Below are 24,510 nucleotides of genomic sequence, written 5' to 3'. Positions count from 1 at the left end.
GGTTATGTGTCTGGAAGACTCATTAATAACAAATAACATTCTTAAAGAGGCAGAATCGGGTGGAGGCAGGAGCTGGCGGGGAGCCAACTCCCTGAGCAGCACTGAAAATGGGGTGAGGTTGTTGACGGTGGTGCTGAAGGCCAGAGAGGGGCCTGGCCTATCAGAGTAGGAGCCCGTCTTGGTCTCAAGTTGGTAAAGAAGTCTACCCTGCAGCTGCCAGATACACGGGAGCAGAGGGTCTTATTCCTGCCCCTGTGCAGACATAGGAGCAGAAGACCGCTTTCGTCGGCTAGGAAATTGAGAAGGCTCAGGCCAACAAAGCATCCTGCTGGCTGAGAGACGGACGGACCAGGGCAGCATGGTGGTGGACAGTCTGTATCTTCCTATCTGAGGTTTCCGCCAGAGAATTCGAATGCCCCCAATTTGCTGGTTGCGTGGTCTTGTCACATTCGTCTCTCTTTCACGTACTGTCTTGTGGGCACACGCGTGGCTTGAATAGATCCCATGGATTGGAATGTGGAGGCAGACTGCCAGAAGCCACGGCACGAGGGGCGAAGGTGAAGTTGCTCCGTGTACCTGTGACGCCAAGATGGCCTCCTCTTGGGGAGGGATCCCACAGGCTGGGTGCCAACTCCAAAGCACCACCAAGTTGCTAGGCCAGAGAGGCCAGTGGGGGGTGGGGTGGGGCAGGCAGCCCTTCTCCAGCCCAGAGACGACTCACTTACACAAAGAATCCTTTCAGAGTTACTGGCTGGCCGGGCTCCTAACAGACTCTTCTCCCCCCGTGGCTTGTGCGCCGAATACAGATCCAGCAGCCTCGCCGGACCGCCACACAGACTGGCCCTAGTCACCAAGAAAGTGACATAGAATGAGGGCTCCTCCTAGCAAGGTGCCAGTGTCCCACATATCACGACAGGAGGCTTCCAGATCCTAAGCTGGCAGCCCCACCAAAGTTGCCCTCATCAGAAGCAGCGCTATTTCAGTCTCGTGTCCTTCAGAGAAGTAGTTTAAAGTAGACCAACGCGACAGGTTCCTGAGAGCACACTGCCTGGCACTCCTGGCTGGTGGCGAGGCAAAACCTGAAAGGTGGGGATTCGTGGCCAGGGGGTGATATTCTGGCATCACGAAGCTTAAGTTTCAAGGGAGTCATGTTGCTTCTGTGTATAAACAGACAAATCTACCTATCAGTTCCGGCCAGATCCAGAACAGAGAGAGACAACAAGTGTAAGAGAGAGAATGTGAATGTGAGAGGGCCAGCTGACCAACCAACCGAGGAATTCTAACTCTTTCTAAATTTGTGAGAGGAGTGGAGGGTGCTAGGATCCGTACTTCATGTTCATCTACCCCCAATTCCTCTAGACATAAAGGTGACTCCCACTGGAGACACGGGCACATAGGACGCCATTTAAAAACATGGACCAAGAACAGGCTGGGGGCTGGGGAGACCTAACTCCTGGAGAGGCTTGCATCAGAATGAGAGAGGGATGCAGCGTCCAGGAACCTGGGTGTCAGCCAACCCCCCATTAGTCGTTTGATGACTCACGGGGAAGCCAGGGGCGTGAGCTCCCGGCTGGTCTCCTGGTGCTCCCAGTCTGCACTCCCCTCCACTTCTGCGGATAAAGAGCCTGTCCTGCTCAGGGATCTGGTGGGGTGAGGACGGTCACAACGGCAACTGAGGGACAAAAGCCCATATTTCCATTAGGGTCCCTCCAATTCTATCTCTGAAGCTCCTTAGATGAGATCAAATGAACCCACGTTACTAGGCCAGTACTGGACGGTGAACCAGTAAGCCACACCAACCAGAACCGGGAAAACTCTAGCCATAGCTGAAGCTGGCAGCACGGAACTGAAAACAATGAACAAGTTGCGCGAGGCAGCTTGACGGCTGCAGATGCTGACCCACAAAGAAACCGAACGACAGATGGAGCGGGCCGGCAGAGAGGAGGCAGTGGCAAAATGGCACCGCTCTGCAAACCGAGGGGATCATCACAGTGGCTTGGAGACCACACAAGGGACTCAAGAAAGTGCTGAAAAGGACACAACAGGTTTTAAGCTAAACTGAACAGATTAAGACACAGGAAAAGTTCCAACCTGAGCTTTTCCAATTCTCTAATTCCGTTCTCAAATTCAGTCAGAAATTCCATCGGGTGAGCATCAAGAAGTATATTCTTCTCTTGTTCACACTTTCTGAACTTTAAGTTTTCCCCCTCACGGAGCAGTGAGCGGCTCCGTCAGGGGCTCTAGAATATTCCCAGGAGGATAGCTCAAAGCCACGGGACCATAAAAAAACCCCTCTGTGACACACCCATAGTTGAGGAAAATGGAGTCACGACAGGAAGAAATATGTTCCCTCAGGGCCAAAGGGAAAGGAAGTCAGCCACAAAGCTGGAGAGGGACCCAGGTGGCTGAGGCTCCCCGTCAGACTCCCCACACAGCTGTTTGCTTTGTCTTCGCCCTGAGCGTTTTAAATTAAGAGTTTGTTGATGGAATCGCTCGTTCTTTAGTCATGCAGAATTTGGGGACTGACAGCTAATAGAGATGAGGACCCTGGACAGAAGCGCTGGGCTCCTCTCATTGCCCAGCTGGATGCCTCCCGACTGTGCTCTAGCTCAGGCACTCAGTGGGATATTTATAGCTGCCTTTAAATTTACCCAGCTCTCCATAAAGCGAGGTAATGGGGCGCCCTTTACTGCTGCTAGTGGTGATTGTCCTAACATTCTTTAATTAGCAAAAAGCGTTGGCACAGCCACTTTCAAAGCATTTGATCTTACTGTCCTGGTGTTCCCTATTTCAGGCTCAACAGCCCCCACTCCCTTTGGAGAAAATGCACTTTAGCAAATTTGAAAGTGACAGGCATATGCGTGCCTGAGCACAGTGAAGTGTATCTGTGCACCTATACTCACTCTTCGGCTCAGTCCTCATGTACCACAACTGCCAAGAAAACTCTCACTCTCAGCTCTTATTCACGTGGGCCAAAGAATATTCCTGTTTCCTCTGAAATAATGTACCACTATGACGGAGGTAGAAGATGGGAAGGGCCTCTGCTTTCATGGGGATGTGTAATAAACAAGCGAACAAACACGTAAACAAGGTGATTCCAGATCAGGTCAAACAAGATAAGAATATAAAACCAGTAACGTGACTGTGAGTGGTAGGACTAGGTTAGAGAAGGTAGTCATGGAAAGTCTCTCAGAAGAAACGTGCTCTGGAAGGAGTTAACCACCTAAAGAATAGGGGAAGAACATTCCAGGTAGAGGAGAGAGAGAGAGAGAGCAAACACCCTAAAGGAGAGAACCAGCTTAGCCTATTCCAAGGGAAGAATGAAGAGCTGTACAGCTGAAGTGTAGGGAATGAGGAAGATGATAAACATGAGGGTAGAGGTGCAGGCAAGGCAATGATGGTGTAGGGCCTGGGGTCTACGGTAAGCAGTTTGGTTATCATTTGAATTAGGAAGGGAAGACCCGGGGCCTTTTCAGCAAATCGGTAACAATTTGATAGGCTGTCACAAAGATCAATTTGGCACCTACGGAGAATACACTGGAGAAGGCAAGAGGAAAAAATCTATGCCTTTAATAGGTTCATTTCTTAGATCTGAAGGAATGTTCTGTGGTCATATGTTTACATTAGGGGAAACCAAGTAGAGGGTACACCAGAACTATTTTTGACCTGTAAATCAAAAAACTATCTCCAAGTTAAAAGAAAAAATTAACTGGTAAAAACAACAAAAATCATCTTATTATCTTTCATGTAGAATTACAAGGTCTAAATAAGATCTGATACCAAGAACAGGTAAGTCCTGGAGGGCGGGGGAGAAAAAAAAGGACTGTCTCAATAACCGACTTTGGATACAATATTTTGTTTCTACGCTAGTTTCCATGTTGGAAAATAATAGCTGCTGCTGTTACAGTGAGCTAAGATGGACTGTTTGCCCTTACTTCCTTCTTGTCCAATAATACCACACAGTAAATGTAGTTATGAATCCCACCCTACATATGAAGAATCTGAGCCTCAAGGAAGCAACTTCTATACGCAGTGTGCAAGAGGCAGAACAGGATTTGAACCCAGGCCTCTCACTCCAGAATACTTTCACAACCATCACTACAATGCCCACTAGCACACGCACAAGCACACACACATCCGCCGCCTCCCCCCATGCCCTAATGTACCTTGTGGGATTCAGTTTGGGAGAAAAAATTGTTTGGGCTTCTCGCAACCAAAATATGAATAAATGCATACACCCATGGCGCGTTTGTCTGTGGAAAGGTTAACTGCAGGCATGGACCTGATGAAGGATCAAATTTATGGCAGCAATACTCGAAAGGCCATTCTGCATATAGTTCCCAGTCCCATGTCTGTATCTGCGGGACTCCGATCTGGTCTCTTAATCTCCAATGAGCAGGAAGCTCAAGATTACAGGTGAAACAAATTTTTGTAATAATGTCAAAAGGTACTTCCACCATTACTGGTAAATGCTTAAATTCGTTCTAAGATCTTTGGGATAAAATCTAGAGGCCGTGTAAAGGAAGAGTGAGCAAATTACCAAGAAAAGGAATCATGAGAAGCAAAAAGAACGTAACAGGATGCAGACTCCTCAGGTTTGTCTAGTCAGCCTGCCCCCTCCAGTTGGCTCATGTGTTATGTCCTAACTGTTGAGCTGACTGAGGGGGGGGACTCCCTCCCTTCCCAGTGGCTGTACAGATCGTAGTCTGCTCCTCTGTCCCTCAAGCACAGGTATGTGGAGGAGTCACCTGCTGGTTGTCAGACGTGCCCTTCCCTTTCTCTTCCTCTTTTTAAAAAAAATATTCATTTATTTTGAGACAGAGAGAAAGAGAGAGCCCGCACGCAAGCAGGGGAGGGAGAGAGCGGGATCCCAAGCAGGCCCCTCACCATCAGCGCCGAGCCTGAGGTAGGGTTCAATCTCTCGAACTGTGAGATCATGACCTGAGCTGAAATCAAGAGTCAGACGCTTAAGCCACTGAGCCACTCAGGCACCCCTACCTTTCTCTTCCTCTCAAGTGGCACATGGCAGTGATTTAGAATTTGGGCACTAGACAGATCTGAGATTGAAACCTGGCTCTGTCACGATAGTAAGCTGGATAAGCCTCAGAAAGAGATATCCACATCCTAACCCCCGGACTTGCGAGTATCACCCTATTTGGAAAAAGGGTCTTTGCAGATATGATTAAGTTAAGGATCCTGTGATGAGATCACCCTGGATTACCTAGATCGGCTGTAAATCCAACAAGTGTCCTTGTAAGTCACAAAGAGGAGACCGACGGAAGAGGAGTCAACGACGGAAGAGGAGTCAACATGACCACACAGGCAGAGATTGAAGTGATGCGGCCACAAGTCAAGGAATGCGACAGTCACCAGAAGCTGGAAGAGGCAAGGAACAGATTCTCCCCTAGGGCCCTTGGAGGGATCATGGCCTTGCCAGATTTTGCAATTTTAGCCTCTAGAACTGCGAGAGAATAAATTTCTGATGTTAAGCCACCGAATGTGTGGTAATTTGTTATGACAGCCTCAAGAAACTGCTACACTTACTAGTTCTGTGATCCTAAGAAAGCTTCTTAAATTCATCGGCAAAATAGAGAACACAATGGCACCCACCACACCTTACGTGTGAGGATTAAATGTGTGAGAACAGTGCCAAGTACCTACGAACTCCCAAGGAGATGCTGCTGACATCATTACGCTTACCGCTATCCAAAGGGAATTAAACAGAAGGACAGAACACAAGAGCCTATCATGGGCCAGTGTACCTGCAGAGGTGAACATTTCTAAGGCTTCTGGTCTGTTTGAACACACAGGAGACTGTGGCTAAAATCGGCACCAAACCACCTTCTCTAAAAGAGGAGGCCATGGGGGGCGTGGGGAGGGGGGGCGTTGGGAGGTTTCTCCCTTCACTCAGGCCTGGCAGCCCACAAAGAAATCGTAAGCCCCGGTAAACTAGCCTCTGGAGAGGGAAAGTCCCTACTATTTTATAGTTTCTTCTGCCCTTCTCATTAAGCATCTTGTTCTTTGCTCAGGTTTTTGCAAATTGCTCTGGATGGGACCTGTAGAGAAAGTGCTTTTCTGTGCACTTCCTTCTTATTTCCTTAAGGAACAGAGTTCTTGGGGGAAAAGAACAGTGGATTCTGAGGGCATCTGGAAGAGTAGGTAATTCTAGAACAACTGTGTCACCTTGAATCACTGGGCTCAAGGAATAAAATCCATTTCCGTCACAACTATGGGTAGTAATAGCATACTCACAGCTTCACTGAAGGAGCAGTCGAGAAAAACATTATTATTATTATTATTATTATTTATTATTACTATCACAACGGTGACTTTATCCACTAAACAGAAATTTCATGACCTACTGACCCTGAAGGGGTATTTGCATACACGGGTGGGAGTGAGAGATGCAAACGCAGGAGGGCGCGGGTAGACAACATGTGTTCGTTGCCTTGGGTAGGAGGAGGTGACTATTTTCCATACAGACTGTTTCTTACACTATTTTGTTATTGCTGATTCACCAATCAACTGATGTCTTTCCTTCCCTTTGTGGAGGATGATTTCCATGCTATTTTTTTTCTTTTCCTTTCTTCTTGTTTCCCAAATACCTTCTCCTCCTCTGTCTGCTCTTGCTCGGTTCCTCACTCACATGGAAGAATAAAAAGTATAAACATGGAAAAAGTGCTTAAGTAGGGTTGGCAGCCCAACAGTAGTGAAAACAGGAACCAGGGTTTCAGAGCATATGTGATCTTTCTACCACTGAGGGACCTACCTTAAGGGGCCCAAAAGCCTATCGGGGGCCAAAGTAGTACCCTGCCAAAGACTGCTCACTCCTGGCAAACCCTATGAGGCATTATGGACATCTAGTGGCTGTTCAAGATAATGCCTCAGGGATCCATGTCAGGGTGGGGAGTAGTCTGCTCTGGGATTTACCAGGAGCCCAATTATCCTGGCTGAGTGAGGTAGTCCAGGGTCCTCTTAGAGTCAGTCCCCTGGATGACCATTTCTTTCATTTCTTATTAGGATTCCAAAGTCACTCAGAATGGCAGACTGGCTCTAGTGAAGACCTATCTTTGTCCCAGTCCAACAAGGTCTAAGGATACCACCTGCACACAAGACGACAGAAGACAGGTGTTCGGAAAAATCTTCAAGCCCCAGGCTTAAATGCGAAAACACTGTCGTCCTGATTGAGGGAAGGAGCTCAGAAATGACAGACTCTGGTACTAGTCGTGTGGCTTTACGTAAGTCACTAAGCTTCTCTGAACTTGATTAATGATATTAGTGGGAGGTTGAGTCCAGCTGATCTCCAAGGTATCTTTAATATTCTGTGATCTATGAGCCTTTTCAGTAGCTGGGAAGACAAAGTGCGATCTACTCTGCTCTGGCAATGTAGATCTCTACGTTAAACTAAAGGAAGCGTTCTCTTCAACTTTGTGGCTCATTTCCAAGACTTGGCTACTATCCCAATGGATCAACTTTCTCCACAGAGCTACGTATCTGAGAAGAGGTGGGAATCAGGGACTATGAGAGCCGGAAAGAGCTGGAAGGAACATTCTAGTCTATTTTCTTAAACTGTTTAGAGCTGTTTTAAGATCTGTCACATTGTCTAGTCAGTGGCAGAAAAACCAGAACTCAGGTCTCCCAATCTCAGGGCACGTACCACGTTGCTGACAAGGGCCTTGCCTCATCACTTCATGACACCAGTCTCTCTCTGAAACCACAAGTGGAAACATTCTCAACTCAGTGTTTCTTCTTTCTCTTCCTCTCACAGTTTAAGCACTCTTCTTCTCTTCGTTTCCTGGTTGCACCATTCCAAATCAAGGAAGCTGTCGGAACCAGGGCCACGAAGAGCAACAGGCGACGGCTAAATGATACGCAGGTCACAGGATTAGAGGTTTCAGCGCCACTCACAGTTCAGAAGGGCCGTGTGCTGCCATGGCCCCACAGCCTCCTCAGTCTAGTCTGTAGCTTCTACGGTGCTCGCTCAGCTCAGCGGGCCTACAGAGGGCAAAGCAGCCCCGTCTAGAACTCCAACACCAAGCCTGGCGTGTTCGTGTTCATCCATCACTCGCAAATATTTCCTGGGAGACAACCTCCTTACTCAGTACTGGTTTGATCCGAGGTAGCCCACCCTTCCATCCACCTACACAGTATGGGGGCATAACCTTTCATTTGCAGTGCCCGGAGTGAACAGATGGGGTCTGAGTTTGCCTACACTGGCAGGAAACCAGTCTGGGCAGACCCCTCTTTTGCCTGAGGAGGTAGGGGCAGCCATGTACTCCAGGGTGCTATCAGACTGTGGCCAGGGTGTCCTCTGGCATGCTACCGGCTCAATGCCAGCTGTGGCCAGGAGAGGAACCTCCCACCAGTAAGCTTCTGATTCTCCTCCACAGATCCCTATCAGGATAGGTTTACATTCCCTGGATCTCTAAGGGGGGAGGCCCTGTTTGAAGCTGATGACGTACAGATGAAGCTTTAGTAAAGAGAGCAAAAGGAGCCACTCAAGAGCCCAGATAAAGCTTGGTATCAGGGTTGATCTACCTCCATTTCTCTCATTCTTTCTCTTGATTAGTTATTGTGAGTAAACAAGTTAAAGAATGTATTTTCTCAGCCCCTCCTCTCCCACCCTTCGTTCTATTTCTCTCATATAGCCTTGACTGAACTTTTTAATACAGTCTTTCCCCCAACTTTGCTTCTGCCATTTACTCTCTGCAGTGCAGACACAACGGACATTTCCGTTAGCGATGAAAACACTGGGCTCAGGGTAAGGAGACCAGACTGAAATGTTGGCTCTGTTGCTTTGTGGACGTACCACCTTGAACGTGTTATTTGCCCGCCTGTGCTCAGCACCTCCATCTGTAAAATGGAGACAACTCTGGCAATTGCTTCACTTGATAAACAAAGACTGAACGAGGACAGATCCAGATAGACATCTTTATGTCTATAGCCATCCATCCAAGCATCTATGCTTAGTATGGTAGAGCAGTAGTAGATAAGCATCCTAGTAAATGACTTTTGAAGTACATGAGTGAAACCTGAATTCTCATCCACTGGGAGCAAACTGGGGAATCACTTCCATGCTCAAGTTCCTACACATCTGCCCTCTCCCAGGGTTCACATCTTGGCTCCGCCATTTACTACGTAATTTTAAGGCAGCATATGAACGACTAAAGTTGTTATCTGACTGCAAATGCATGATCAAAAGGTCTTGGTAAACAATGGGGAATCCAGCTTTCCTACAACAGAACTGTTTCCAGGAATTCAAGAACTCCTTGCCCAGGTTACTGGGTAGCAGGCAATCCCGAGATATGAGCGTGGTTGAACTCAGAGCTGAGAAATCCAGGACCTCCTCATTCTTCAGGATTAGCCCACAAGCAGGTGATAGGGGTTTAACAAGCAAGCTTGCCCAGGTGGAGGGGTGGGGGCACACGGAGAAGAGTCTGGAGGCAGCGCCTGAAAAGAAGCAATAACTGAGCCAATGCCATATTCTACGGGCTTCCCAGGGCTTAGCCACAGATGGCTCCACCCCCACAAAGCAGAGAAAAGGGCAGTCTTTTTCGGGGGTGGGAAAAGGCTGACCTAGTCCTGTTCTCCTACACTGGGCTGTCAGATGCCCCAGGGTCTCTTCTTCGCCACAAGGCGAAGCAGGTTGCTACGCAGTTCTCACTGAGACCCAGCAACACAGAACAGCTAGCGAAGCCCGAAGCCCTCGGGCGGAAGGTTTAAGACCCACCTTTCTCAAGGCTTGGGGAAGAGAAAAGGCGACACTGGGCTGCGAAGAGTGAGAAGCGGTGGCTGCCGCTCGTGAATGAACGGGTTCTCCCCTGGTTTCTGGTAGTTCACCTCAATCTTGCCTGCCGGCTGCTGTGCTGTCCCGGGTCGTCATTCCCCGGGGTCCCCCCACTTGGCCTTTCCTTCCACCATTTGCCCTCCCTGCAGCCCTCATTAAGAAAACTACCATTTAAAAGTTAAAACCGAGGAAGGGTGAGAAAATTTGCGAGGGCGGGGGGCGGGGGGGAGCGCAGGACGAATGTGCATCTGTGCGGCAGCGCGGGGCGGCCCGCGGAGCCCAGGCTCTGTCTTCTGGCAACAAGAGGCCCCAGCCGCCCCCGCGTCCCCACCGTGCATCTCCGAACTCCGCGTATGCTGCCCGGGCCGCGCGCGGCCAGGCGCCCCGTCAGCAGTCGGCGGGGGTGAGGATGACGCGGACCGGGCGGGAGGCCGGCCAACTGCAGCAACCCCGCCGCGCCACCCGCTTCCCGGCCCCGGAGCCCACCGCGTCCGGAGCCGGAGGGGGCCCGGCGCCCGGGGGCGGGGCGGGGCACGGACCGCGGTCTCTCCCGCAGCAGCCCCGCCGCTCCAGCCTATCAGCGGCCACCCGGCGGCTCCCTCGGCTGGACCAAAATAGCTGCGAACGCCTGCGACTTGCGCGCGGCCCCTCACTTGACGCTCACTCCGGCTCGTTCGCCCGCTCCGCTCCCCTCGCCTAAAGGGGGCGGGGAGGAAGCGCCGGGGAGGGGGGTGGGGGGTGGGGGAGAGAGAGGAAGGAGGAAGGAAGGAAGGAAGGGAGGAAGGAAGGAAGGAAGGAAGGAAGGAAGGAAGGAAGGGAGGGAGGGAGGGAGTCGGACGGAGGCGCGGAGCTCGGGGCTGCGCGGCGCGGCGCTGGAAGGCGCCGGCGTTAACCCCTCGAGGGCAGGCAGCGGAGGGGGAGCGGTGTTAATACATAAGAGCACTGCATCACGCTAATCTTCTCCCCAGAACAGTATGCGTCAGCAGTACATTCACGTTCTGACTGAAGGACAAAAGGATGAGAGAGCAGTCTGCGTGGCTGCTGCCTGCAACACCGCGAGCCCGGCGCGAGGAGGAGACGGTGGGCGCCGAGCGCAGGGGCCCCGCTGCTGCTGCCGCTGCTGCTGCTGCCGCCGCCGCCGCCGCTAGCCAGCGCGGACCATGTTCTCGGGCTCCGGAGCGTTCCCCGCAGCCGCGACCCCCGCTGCTCACGCCACCGCCGGCGCTCGGGCCGCTGCAGCAGTCCGCGGGCGGCGCAGCCACTGAAGGCGCCGCGAGCCAAAGCCCGGAACTCGCTCCCTCCGCACAAAGCCAGAGCCGGCGGCGCGCCGGGGGCCCGGCTGCGGCGGGCGGCGGCGGGCGGTTGCGCGCCACCGGGGGCTGCGGCCGCCGCCGCCGCCGCCGGACCCGCGCCCGCCCCCGGACTCCCTGAAGGGGCCTGCGGTGCGGGCGCGACCCGGCCGCCGCGCGCTTCTCCGGCCGGCGGACCTGGTCCCGGCGCTGCCTCCACGCCGCTGACCCTCAGGGGGCTGGACGGACTGCTGCTCCTCGCGCCGGCAGACGGCGGGCTGGGAAACTAAGCCCAGTTTTGGTCTTTTTAACCCTTGAGAGAAGAGGCGAGCAAAGAAGGGGGTGTGTGTCTGGGGAGGGCGAAGGAGCCGCGAACACCTCCTCTTAACTCTCGCAGCCCCGCGGGCGAACGACTGCATCAGCTGCCTCCGGCCGGAACCGCCGACACAAGGAGAGGGGGCAGCGCAGCAGCGAGCGAGCGAGCGCGGCCTGGGAGGCTTCGGGGCGCCCCCTCACCCCCGCCGGGTGGCAGCCGCGGGAGCGGGCTGGGGGCGCCGGAGGCACGCTCCGGCGATGAAGCGGCTTCCCCCGTGGCTGGTGCGAGCCGGTGCCAGGGTCCAAGGACAAAGCAGGGAAGCGCTGGTGGCGCCGCTCCTCGCGCTGAGGGGGGGGCATGCACCTGCATAGCCCGCCGGGCCTCGGCTCTCCCCGGCGCGCCTCAACTCCGCTGCTTCGCCGTAGCCTGCTCCGGATTTACTAGAAGCCATTTTGTCTCCCCCACCCCTCCCCTCCCCTCCCCTCCCCTCCGCCCTCCCCGCCCCCTCCACTCCCCCCCTCCCCCCGTTTTGTTAATTAAAACTAAGAAGTAAGAATGGCAACGACGTGGCCGGCTCCCGTGGAGAACGCTTAAGGACACCACGCCAATTCCTTCCTTCCGAGGTAGGTGACAGCGACTCACTGGGTGGGGATGGTTGCCGCGGGGGAGAGAAAGTCTCGGCTTTCCGAGGGCTTGCCTTGAGGGGGGCTGGAGACAGGGGCCACGCTTTAGTTGGGCATGCTTTTATTCCGCCGGTCCGCTCCGTCTCTCTAATCGCCCCCTCCCCACCTCCTTCTCCAGATGGAAAGAGGAGCTCCTAGCTCATTTAAGCCGGGGTAGGGCTGGTTCTCCTTTCCGAGCCAAAATCCCAGGCGATGGTGAATTATGAACGTGCCACACCATGAAGCTCTTGTGGCAGGTAACTGTGCACCACACCTGGAATGCCGTCCTGCTCCCCGTCGTCTACCTCACGGCGCAAGTGTGGATTCTGTGTGCAGCCATCGCCGCTGCCGCCTCCGCCGGGCCCCAGAACTGCCCATCCGTTTGCTCGTGCAGTAACCAGTTCAGCAAGGTGGTGTGCACCCGTCGGGGCCTCTCCGAGGTCCCTCAGGGTATTCCCTCCAACACCCGGTACCTCAACCTCATGGAAAACAATATCCAGATGATCCAGGCCGACACCTTTCGCCACCTCCACCACCTGGAGGTCCTGCAGCTGGGCAGGAACTCCATCCGGCAGATCGAGGTGGGGGCCTTCAACGGCCTGGCCAGCCTCAACACCCTGGAGCTGTTTGACAACTGGCTGACAGTCATCCCCAGTGGGGCCTTTGAGTACCTGTCCAAGCTGCGGGAGCTCTGGCTTCGCAACAACCCCATAGAAAGCATCCCCTCTTATGCCTTCAACCGGGTGCCCTCCCTCATGCGCTTGGACTTGGGGGAGCTCAAGAAGCTGGAGTACATCTCTGAGGGCGCTTTTGAGGGACTGTTCAACCTCAAGTACCTGAACCTGGGCATGTGCAACATTAAAGATATGCCCAATCTGACCCCCCTGGTGGGGCTGGAGGAGCTGGAGATGTCAGGGAACCACTTCCCTGAGATCAGGCCTGGCTCCTTCCACGGCCTCAGCTCCCTCAAGAAGCTATGGGTCATGAACTCACAGGTCAGCCTGATTGAGCGGAACGCTTTTGATGGGCTGGCCTCACTTGTGGAACTCAACCTGGCCCACAATAACCTCTCTTCTTTGCCCCATGACCTCTTCACCCCACTGAGGTACCTTGTGGAGTTGCACCTACACCACAATCCCTGGAACTGCGATTGTGACATTCTGTGGCTAGCCTGGTGGCTTCGGGAGTACATACCCACCAATTCTACCTGCTGCGGCCGCTGTCATGCTCCCCTGCACATGCGTGGCCGCTACCTGGTGGAGGTGGACCAGGCCTCCTTCCAGTGCTCTGCCCCCTTCATCATGGATGCCCCTCGGGATCTCAACATCTCCGAGGGTCGGATGGCGGAACTTAAGTGTCGGACTCCCCCAATGTCCTCCGTGAAGTGGCTGCTGCCCAATGGGACAGTGCTCAGCCACGCCTCCCGCCACCCGAGGATCTCTGTCCTCAACGACGGCACCTTGAACTTTTCCCACGTGCTGCTCTCAGACACCGGGGTGTACACTTGCATGGTGACCAACGTGGCAGGCAACTCCAACGCCTCGGCCTACCTCAACGTGAGCACGGCCGAGCTCAACACCTCCAACTACAGCTTCTTCACCACAGTCACAGTGGAGACCACTGAGATCTCACCTGAGGATACGACGCGCAAGTACAAGCCTGTTCCTACGACGTCCACTGGTTATCAGCCGGCATATACCACCTCCACCACGGTGCTCATTCAGACCACCCGTGTGCCCAAGCAGGTACCCGCGACAGACACCAATGATAAGATGCAGACCAGCCTGGATGAAGTCATGAAGACCACCAAGATCATCATTGGCTGCTTTGTGGCAGTGACTCTGCTAGCTGCCGCCATGTTGATTGTCTTCTACAAACTTCGTAAGCGGCACCAGCAGAGGAGTACAGTCACAGCCGCCCGGACAGTTGAGATCATCCAGGTGGACGAAGACATCCCAGCGGCGGCGTCTGCGGCAGCAACAGCAGCTCCGTCCGGTGTATCAGGTGAGGGGGCAGTAGTGCTGCCCACAATTCATGACCATATTAACTACAACACCTACAAACCAGCACATGGGGCCCACTGGACAGAAAACAGCCTGGGGAACTCTCTGCACCCCGCAGTCACCACAATCTCTGAACCTTATATAATTCAGACCCATACCAAGGACAAGGTACAGGAAACTCAAATATGACTCCCCTCCCCCCAAAAACTTACAAAATGCAATAGAATGCACACACACACACACACACACACACATACATACACACACACACACACACACACACACAAGACAGCAACTTTTGTACAGAGTGGGGAGAGACTTTTTCTTGTATATGCTTCTATATTAAATCTACGGGCTGGTAAAAGAAACAGATTATATTAAAATTTAAAAACAAAAATTCAAAACAAAACTATTTTCTAACTTGTAAGTTCTATTTAAAGGGGGGAGTGGGGTTCTTGGGAACGTTGTGGGGTAGAAGCCACAAGTCAACTTGCTATGATGCCAGAAGGGATTTCTGATACAAGGCTGAAACTGCTAAGATAAACTAAAACAACAACAAATATCCCTAAAGAGGTAGGGTGTGGGCTGCTGAGGGGTGGGGTGGGGGTGGGGGTAGACTGTCATTTTTTAGAAGATGCTTCACAGCATACAGGAATACCCATTTCTATAGACACCTTTCTTAAGCTGAGAGCTGTCTTTGCAAATTTATTTTAAAAAGAAATACAAAAAAAGCACCGAGAATTTGTACTGTGCTGAAGTGTCGAGAGGCAATAATTTTTTTTTTCTTCAGAGGCCAAGGGGAAGATAGATCTGTAAATGTATTCTAAACAGGAAAACCACCAAAATTTAAATGACTCCTTAAAGGGGCTCGGTCTTTCCGTCTGTCCATGTGCACAAGGCTCCTTGGTTTGTGCACCGGGACACGCGCGTGCCCCGCCTGACAGCGCGCCTTGGGAAGCAGAGAAGGAAGGGGGCTGGCGTAGCTCTCAGTCAAATGCTTTCACATTGCACCAGATTCCTGCAGATGGGTTTAACCCACTCTCTGCAGGGCATGTGTCTATTCAGGGTTTCCCTTGAGGGGGAGGAGGCCCCCCCCAAGGGGGTGCGGCCACAGAGGGGGGGTGGGAAGGGAGAGCAGAAGCAGAGCGAATGTATTCACAGGAGGCCATAAATTAGCATGGTGCCATGTCCACCTGTTGTTCCTGGTATCTGACAAATGATTGTAGACAATGATGGCATTTTATGATTTTTTATAAAGGTTTTGTTTGTTTTAAGGTGGAGAAGGAGGAGAGGCTGGGATTGGGGAGCTTGGGGGAGTGGAAGCTTTTCTCATGCTTGTGATTTGGTGACTATTCTAAATGCTGATTCATTAGGGATTATTACAGCTGATGTCAACTGGTTGTGGTGATGGGGTGGGGGCAGAACATGAGTGGAGAGAGAAAAAGGGCACAGGCTCATTTCAAGTACAATGAAGCCTTTACTAAACAGGATGGTTCACAAAAAAGATGTGAATCCACAGTTAAAACAAAAGTGATATACATGCACACAAGAAGTGAGTTCTGCAAGGAGTCCTGTGGAACGTGGCACAGTGGGGGGAAGGCTTCCCTCTCCCAGGCCGACCTCAGGAGGAGGTGGAGGAGAAAGGGTGGGCGTGGGCGGGGAAGGCAGAGATCTCTGTTATTCTGGTCCATTTAATGCTGTAACTTCTTTCATTTATTATTTTAGCTTTAAAAAGAAATAAAGGGTTCAGATTTGAAAGGGGTGGGATGGGTGGGTGGGGGGGAATGCCAACAAAAGAACACTGATTGTAATGTGAGAAAAGTGTATTTTTGTATTTTAATAAATATTGTTCAATTTTTAATCCAATGTCCCCAAAGGGTTAAATTGAATAAGGTCCTATAGATCCTTATAAGCATTAACCAAGTCATTTCTATTTAAAGAAAAAAAGGCAAAGGGAGGGGAGACGTAAGGTGGGAGGGGAAGACAATGTTAAATTTCTTTCAAGTATGGGAAAATGCTAAAGCTGTCAACAGTCTTTCCTTAGCTTAAATAAAAAGCACCCCAATTCTAGTGCACCTTCCAAAAGCTAAGTGTGTTAGTCCCTGGCTTTGTTGGGGGTAGAACCAAATTCCTGATGCCCTGGAAAAGCAGGGGAAATGGGTCAGCCTCAGCTCTTGGGACCAGGCCAGAAGTTAAATGCCACCTCAGCAGAAGCTGCTGGTCAGGCAGCACCAGCTCTATCTACCCAGAGACCCTGGGGGACCTGGATTTAAGAGGTCTGCAATAATGCTGTTTGGCTTAAACTTCCCACAGGCAGTGTTCCTTCTGTTCTCTGGGTGCTGAATAGTCAAACATGTCTCGGTGGTGGTGGGTGTCTGTCTCCTGATGCTTACCGAGTACTGACGTCCAGGGAGGCTGCATGAACCGGGACCCTGCGTCTCCTCAGCGTTTTTATACTAATGCAGGGAATCGGGACTGAGTGGGTGTGATCTCCCTGGCACTGAACAGGGAGAGAGGCAGGCAGCACTTTGCAGCAGTTGGCTAAGAAAAGGGCCAATTCTTAATCCCCTGGGTAGATTATGTGTCCTTTCTGGGTCTCAGTGTTTGTGGTAGCATGCGTGCATGCATGGCACACCTTTAGAAACTGTCACTCACATTTCCAGGCTCCAAACACACGTTCCCTTTGGCTCTCCTTTTACCGCCGTAGCTACCCCCGATAACACGAGAAAACTGCAGCAGAGTAAAGGGTGGGACTTGGCCAGGACCAGCTGAAAAAGCAAGAAATTATCCCTTTCCCAGCACCACAAGACAACTCAGGCTGTTCAGAACAGCTTCCTGGGTACACATTCAGAGGCAACTGTGGACAAAGCGGCTGCTTCAGAAACAGAGGATGTGGGGCCAGGTTTCCTAACCTTTTTTGGCAGCTATTTGGATAGTTAGGGATTGTACAGTCGCTTTGGAATGATGAAGGGTCTGTGGCTGAACCAGAGGTCTGAGGGGAGGGGTACAGAAATGGTCCTAAAACATTCCCGGGGAAGAGTCCTAAGAACAAACATTGTCCTGGGGGCTGAGTGTGTTGCCATCTTGGGATCTGAGGGAGAAGTGCTTTCCAGAAGAAACCTGAAAGGAGGTGGGGGAGACTGAGATCTGGTTCTTGGGTTTAAGTGTCCTTAGGGCTGCAAGGGTAGCTCCTTTCTGCTCTGGGCCCACTCTTTGAGCTGGGCACCGTTTCAGCTTTTACAGCAGCAAACCTCCATTGCCGTAATGGTGGGTATTGCCTCCTTCGTAGCAGGCACCTGGGACAGCTTTTCAGAGAGGAGTCCCATGAGCACCGAAAGTGCAGGCTTTCATGCTGTGTTGGTGACTCATCCTCAGGCCTGACGGCCAAGCTGTGGGACATGGGTTGGTAGCTCTTCAGGGGAGTAGTTTGTAGCAACACATTAGAGGGAAAGACTGCTGCTGATTATATGGAGTTAAAGAATTTTCTAAGGGCCATGAAAGATCATTTAGTCTCATCTTTTTACATTGTATGGTCAAGGAAACAGCCCCAGAGAAACTGAAAGATATCTCCAAGGTCACACTGCTAGTCAGTGGAAGAGGTGGGACTGAAACCAAGATCTCTGGACTCCCAAGTCAAATGTGCCTTCTTCACTCAGGCTCTTCTGGGCTATCAAGAACCTATTTCTTTCCCTGCCACCGTGCAGTAAAAATGGGACCTTCCTCCAGATATCGCTGTATTCTCTTCTCCTTTTTGGGGTGCTCAATCTCCTTCAGAACTGGCTGTACTGCCCCCCAAGGTCTGACCAGAATTCTGACCACAGGGGGCCCCACAGCTGGCCAAAGGGCCACGTGTGCTCACTAAGGGGTTAGATCCTCAGGACTGTACATAACAGCTTCCAATTCGGAGGTTCAGTGGCAGACGGCTGCTGGAGAAAGGGTGACGTTAGACCAGGCAGGGTGTTCACAAAGGGAAAGGTAGCTTGGCCTTCTCCCATCCTCAGCCTTGGAAGCTCTGCAGAGTTGAGGATTGACAGAGGTCTTAAAGCACCTACCAGAGCAAGTTCTCCACAGTGGAATGGTTTCTGCTTATTTGGCTCAACAATGAGACTGTCGGGGGGGTGGGGGTGGGGTCCTTAACGTCTCTCCTCCACTGTACCTACCCCAGCCCCAGCTCTGTAAGTGCCATGCTGTGGCTGCCACTCCCATAATCTGCTCCAGGCCTTTTAATGCTCTTCGGTGTTCCGCTGCATCTTATTATCAAAGAAGGGAGAGTAGACAGGACAGTTTCTAAGGTCTAGAGACACTGGCTTTATCAGGGCTGTTTAACATGTATTGAGGCCAAGAACTTGCTGGGTGCTGGGTAGAACAATGTAGTAAAGAGTCCCTGGCAAAACAATTCCTGTTATTGGTGGGGAAGAGGTCCAGAGTCCATGGCCATTGACAGTGGAGAGTTCTGGCTTCCTTCTGTGGAGATGGACAGAGACTAGGACAGGGCTAAGGGGGGCCTTACACAGCCCAGACTACTACGTCAGGGGGCAAGAGCCCACAATTAAGGCCCTAACATTTTACTGCAACAAAGCGGCAGGGGATTAAAATTAGAGAAGAAGAAGAAGAAGAGAGAGAGAACATTTATATCCAAACATATGTCTGATTTTATCTCCTCTGCTGGCGCTCAGCACTACATGCCATCGGCTAATGCGGGCACTGTTCACGCCATTTCTAAATCCTGCCTCAGCTAAACCGCAAGGCAGTTTTTGGCTCAAAAGCACCTCTCCTGGTCTTCATGCATTCAGAAAACACCCTTTACCCCTGAAGGGGTGAGAAGGGTTTGGGCAGTGAATTAAGGTTGTTTTCATCTTTGCGTTAAATTTCAAATGAAGCAAACTGCTTCTTGAAGCAGCGACAAATGCTTCAGGAACCACATCAGTGAAATGTACATATCTATAAAGCAATATAGCATAGTGCTTACAAGTATAGACTTTGGATCTGGTCTTCCTGGGTTGAATCTCAGCTCCATCGCTTACTACCTGTGTGACTTTGGATAAATACTCAGTTTATTCATATGTAAAATTGACATATTAGTATCTACGATCTCACGGCTTCACAGGTTGTTGTGAAAACTGAAATTATATGTATAAAGTCATACTTAAGAGTGGTGACTGGCATCACGTAGTAACGCTGTATTGTTGGTAGTTATCTGATGACAAACATAAGGGCCAACTGACCAGCCCCCAGTCACTATCACCTCGATTCTAGAACCTCATCTGTGCCCAGAGAGAACATTATTGAGCTATTCCAGAGAGGAACGATGCTTACTCAGAAGTTGGGGACAGGGGGACAGTACCATGTAACCAAGGCCAGGCCCAGAGGGAAAGAGGGGTTGTACTTTTCCCTCCAGGAAACCAGTGCCTTGTGCTCTGTTCCCTAATCCAGCTCTCCAGCTGGCCCAAAGTGCCGTTTCCGTCCCAGAAGAGATTACCTTTCCTTGCGCTAAGCCAGAAGAAAGGAAAGGTGCTGCTGTTGGTGGCGATGCACAAGCTGAGGGCTGGGCCAGGAATCCTTTACCTAAGAAACCTTGTTCCTTTCCTAAGAGGATAAGCTTCCTGGAGGCTTTTCCACCTATCCCTGTTTTTCTGTCAGGGTGCCTTACCAAGGGTAGGGCAGGGGAGGGCTGAGGCACCTGGAGGGAGAAGGCAGGACAGAGAGGAGCTACTGGGGCTTCAAAGCAGAATTAAAGGGCAGAAAAGAAGACCAGAATTTGAGCAAGTGAGAGCAGAATGGAGCTATATGGCAGATAGACAGGCTAAGGGTCTGCAATGCAGTTAAGGAGGAAAGCCAGGGAGATTCCGCTGTCCTAGCAAGCAAGAGGCTGGCTGGACCCTGGATGGGGGAGGACCAGTCCGATATTCGTGGCATGGGACAGAGGAGAAGAAAAGCAGGGAGATCAACTTTCCAAGAGAAGTCTAAGAGAGAAAGCATTCTGATTTCCTAATGAGTGGCTAGAATTCGATTTTCGGACGATCACAGGTTTTGTGCTCCGGTACATGCCAGCTCTGCTGTCAGTACTTGGGCCAAACCACCCACAACAGTCCTGTTCTCTATCCTGCAGGCTGGCCAACTGCCAGGGGGAAACAGCCCAGTCCTTAGGACCGTAACCTAATCTGGACCCTGACCGGCTCACTCAGGGGTCTGCACTGAACCTGGTTCCTCATTTCTATGAGGGCAAAGACAGGGAGAGAGAAGTGGGTGCAAGTCACTGCGGATCCACGAAGAGTATTACTCCAGAGGGAGGGTATTACATAAATTGTGTTTTTCCATAAAAATGAGGACATGGACCCTGGCAGTGAGTCAGAGAGATTAGGCTGAGGCCTATGGGGGCCATCTCTGGGAGAAGCTCTCCTGTCAAACAGTGTTAGCATTTGAGACGACGGGGTCTTCCCTAACTTACCCCATCAAGATTTCTGACCCTCCAGTAGGGAAGCATGGAAAGGAAAGGCTGCTCTATTGCCAGGTGTGGGGACTAGATGGAGCAGAGTAGTAGTTAGCCTTTCATGGTCATTCATTCTGTGCACCTAGGAACAATACTAGAACAATTACTAGAGATTTTATTACCAAATGCCAAAGGAACAGTCCTTGGTCCACTAGTTTCTTTCATACTCACTCACCTCCTTATAACCCCACTAGTAAGTAGCACCCTCCAGTAACATTTTTTTAATGTTTATTTATTTTTGAGAGAGAGAGAGACAGAGTGTGAGTGGGGGAAGGGCAGAGAGGGAATGAGACACAGAATCCGAACCAGGCTCCAGGCTCTGAGCTGTCAGCACAGAGCCTGACACAGGGCTTGAACTCACAAACTGTGAGATCATGACCTGAGCCGAAGTCAGATACTCAACCATCTGAGCCACCCAGGTGCCCCAATAACTCTTATATCAGGGTGTTTCCCTCTATAATCCCCATCTGAGTACAGTCATCTGCCATGATAGGACCTAGGCCATCTTTGCCAGATCGTTCCACTCTAGAAGATTGATGGCTCTTTCTTCCGACAGGCCTCATGCGTTTCCTCTTCCAAGGCAACTCCTTCATCTATAGTCTCTGAAAGTTCCTTTAAGGTCTCACCTCTGGTTTCCCCATGTCTGCACTGGTGCTGATGTAGTCACTAGATTAAATCACTCGACCTGCTCAATGAGTCAGCACGGATGACTGAGAAGAGCTTTCACACACTAACTGTTCCCTATGCAAAGTTTGGTTTCTTGGCCTCCGGCTACTTCTTCCTAGAGTCTTCAAGGGTCTGGCTCCTTCCCTTCTCCTATCTACTCGTCCAGGTTCATTAAGACCATTCAGGCAGCTTCTCCCACTCAGATTCCGCCCTGTAGGTGAACTGAATGAGTTACAGACAGCTCTCCGCAGAGGCAGTTCCTTGCACGGATAGGGCAGCAGTGTTTGCAGGAATGCTCAGTGTGTCCCTCACAAAAGGCCCAGCACAGGCCCAGAAATGGAGCTGAGGCCTCAGATACACACAGCCTGTTCCTGCAGCCTACCAGCTGCAGTGGTTACAAGTTATAATCTATTACCATTGCAAGAAGACTTAATTTCTGGACTTAAGGGAAGTCGGATAATACTTTATCCTATTAGCTCTGCTGTGAGACTTGACAATGGCTTCCTTCTGACATGACAGCATATTCTTCCAATTCATCTCTTTAAGGGGATGGAGTGGGAGAGTCGGGAATAAGAAAGGAGGGAGGGCCAAGGAAGAGACTGCTAAAGGAATCAGGGAATTCTAATTTTTTAATTAGAAATGAGGAGGGGGCTTGGAGACACATGACAAGGCTGAGATATCTCGAAGCATGTTTGCATTTCATTTTGTTACTCTGATGAGGGAAGTGACTACACCTACTGGGTGTATCGTATGCATGTGTGTCAGAAGAAGGCTCTGAAGCTACAGAGAAGCCTGAAAACAAGAAGAGTAAGGAACTGGCCTATTCCATACTCTTCTTGTTTCAGCCCGCTGTGCCTGCAGGGTAGCTTTCCCTTTCCTTAGTCCCTATGCCACATTCCTGTTGTAAGTCCACATCTCTTCTGACCAGTGGTATCATGTCCGTTGAGGGCACCTTCACATCCTGGGGGTGTCATCAAGGCTGGCCAACCTTGGGGTGGCAAGACACTGAGGACAGAGTGATGGTTTATAGCTTCAAAATTCAGAGATGTGGAAACAGGGAAGGGAATTTCCAAGTTAACTCAGAGAATCTAATTGAACCCCCTTATTTTACTTATGAGGAAAATGAAGTCCAGGGGACTTTCCTAGGTGTCACATAGCTGGTGATTTAGAGACCAGATCTCTGGTGTCTGGGTTCTCAACCCAGCACTGCTGAACACCAGCAGCACCACAGTGACTGACAAATCTGGCGGGTGCCATTTATAGAAACCACAAAGTGATTAGTGCCCCTGGAGTTTGCAATTTGGTATGATCCCTTACAGTTTGCTTCCAGGGAGGGAAGGGGAAGGCCTTTCACACCAGTACCTTATCTGTGCTTAATGCTCTGAGATGGTGACCACTCATGACTTCATTCAAACAGCTAGCGCTGAGGAATCAGGCAACTTTTCCTTTCTCTTCAACCACAGATGTTCCAAGGCATGTGAGTTCTGATGGCAGCCCAAACGGGTAATACATTAAAAGGAACATTTGTTGCTTATGCCATTCCCCCTTCCCTCACAAGAGCAAAAAAAAAGCTGTGAGGTAAAGAACTCGTATCCCTGTGCAGGGAAGGCATACAGAAGCTAAATCATGTTAGAGGTCTGTTCAAGGTCAAGATGACCACTGACAAGCGGAGAAGTCTGGAGTCCTGCTTCCACGTCGCTTGCCTTCCCCAGTACTGTGTAAGCGAGGGGACCCTTGCAGGGAAAGCTTAGACAGCCCAGGTTGACTCGGAGCCTTCCCTGAAACAGAGTCTAAGAGGCTACTAAATGTCTCCTCTTCCCCCATATCAACAAATCCTCTGTTGGGAAATGGAGTGGTCCTGGCTATAATTTTATCGCATACATTTAATTAGAATCTGTCTCCTTCGTGATGGTTTTAAGCCAAGTCCCAGTAGAAACATTCTAAAAGAACAGCCGCTTTCAACCAAGGATCTTTTAACCAAGTTAATTTAGCAGAAATTTGCCATCTTGGATGGGATAGCGTTACCTCTCTTTTTTGACTTCAAAGCTGGGAAGAGAAGGGAGGTGGAGAACGCAGAGAAATAAAGAGGAGGGTGGGGGCTTAAAGCAAATGAGTTTTTGTCTATTAAGAAGTGGTAATTTCTGCTAGCTCCCCTAGAGACTGGTCCCCTCCAATAATGGCCTGACTCTAATGATTCCCACTCCTAAGCAACAGCCTGTGTTCTGCTGGTGTTGAGACAAACTGTGCCAGAGAAATTCCCTTTCTCTCGGAGGTGCTATCATTACGCAGGAGAGATTAGCCAGCCAGGAGGATGTGCTCTTGGTAGAGAGCGAGAAAGAGAAGGAGAAAGAATGCTCTTTTCCAGCAGGCACGGTACTGCTGACCTAGGATATGAAAGGCTGAGTAAGAGGTTAGAGGTTAGTGATAAGAGGAGAAGGGCGGGAACTCTGGACAAAAGGGAAAAGTGAAAGTGAAAGCTTTGGTGCCTCTTGAGGAGTGATGGACTCAATGCAAGACAAGCCCTGGCTGGTTGGAAAGCAGGGGGAGGTCTTGGGGTGTGGACTGTGGGGGTGGGTTGAGCTCAGACACCTTGGACAAAAACTGACGAGCATTTGAGATGTGAAACATGGTGAGAAGTTCACTGGAATCAGTTCCGGCCCCTAAATATGGATCATTTCCAGGGCAGAAGTACAAGGATGTGGGCTGACGTGGAAATCGGGGTGACAGCCATTACCGAGGCTGTGGTGCCCTCCCGTTCTGCCCTCTCCCTTCTCAGACACTGAATCAGTGGGGAAAGCTAATACTGCGGCCCTAGTTTTTGCTGAGGCTGCTGCCGGCGGTCTTGAGTAGGGGGTGGGGAGTCCCCTTGTTTTGCCCCCGGTGGCTTCCTTGTGATGGAGACGGAGTGCTTCCAGAGGCTGCCTTGCCAGATGTGCCAGCAGGCAGCCCGGCCAGAGAGCCTGCGGTGCAGACAGATGCCCTGGGCCGTATTCAGGATGGCGAGACCCTTTATGGTCCTGCGGCTGGGCTCTGGGGCAGTGCCAGAGCGGCAGGGTAATGTTCCTCAGCCAGATTCATTTCCCCCCAAACCTCTTCAAATATGTGGGCCATGGAGGGAGGCAAATTTAATTAAATTACTATGTCACGGGCCGCCCTTCCCGGGCAAGGGCTAAAAATGGGCTCCCGCTGACATGCAGACCCATTTGTGTACACAGAGCATGCGTTTCTTTGTGCTTGGGCTGTCAGCAGCTGGATGGGGCTGGCAGTGCCCGGTGCTGGCCCCTTTGCTGCGGCAAG

General features: G+C 51.1%; 2 protein-coding genes across 2 annotated transcripts in view; one reads left to right on the top strand and one right to left on the bottom strand.

The window, feature by feature from the left end:
• Nucleotides 1-24,510, bottom strand: part of SND1 (staphylococcal nuclease and tudor domain containing 1) — a 427,290-nt gene that overhangs the window by 47,931 nt on the left and 354,849 nt on the right. The window lies entirely within an intron of this gene.
• On the top strand, nucleotides 10,124-16,132 carry LRRC4 (leucine rich repeat containing 4). Its single transcript, XM_045495518.1, has 2 exons — nucleotides 10,124-12,015; nucleotides 12,194-16,132. The coding sequence occupies exon 2, from the start codon at nucleotides 12,294-12,296 to the stop codon at nucleotides 14,244-14,246; it is 1,953 nt and encodes a 650-aa protein (XP_045351474.1). The 5' UTR covers nucleotides 10,124-12,015; nucleotides 12,194-12,293; the 3' UTR covers nucleotides 14,247-16,132.

This window comes from Leopardus geoffroyi, chromosome A2 (genome assembly GCF_018350155.1).
Source record: "Leopardus geoffroyi isolate Oge1 chromosome A2, O.geoffroyi_Oge1_pat1.0, whole genome shotgun sequence".
Classification (NCBI taxonomy): domain Eukaryota; kingdom Metazoa; phylum Chordata; class Mammalia; order Carnivora; family Felidae; genus Leopardus; species Leopardus geoffroyi.
This window is presented reverse-complemented; position numbering and strand designations above follow the sequence as displayed.

Excerpts from the sequence above, each read along its gene's own strand:
- LRRC4 (XM_045495518.1), top strand. The coding sequence starts at position 12,294 with ATGAAGCTCTTGTGGCAGGTAACTGTGCACCACACCTGGAATGCCGTC.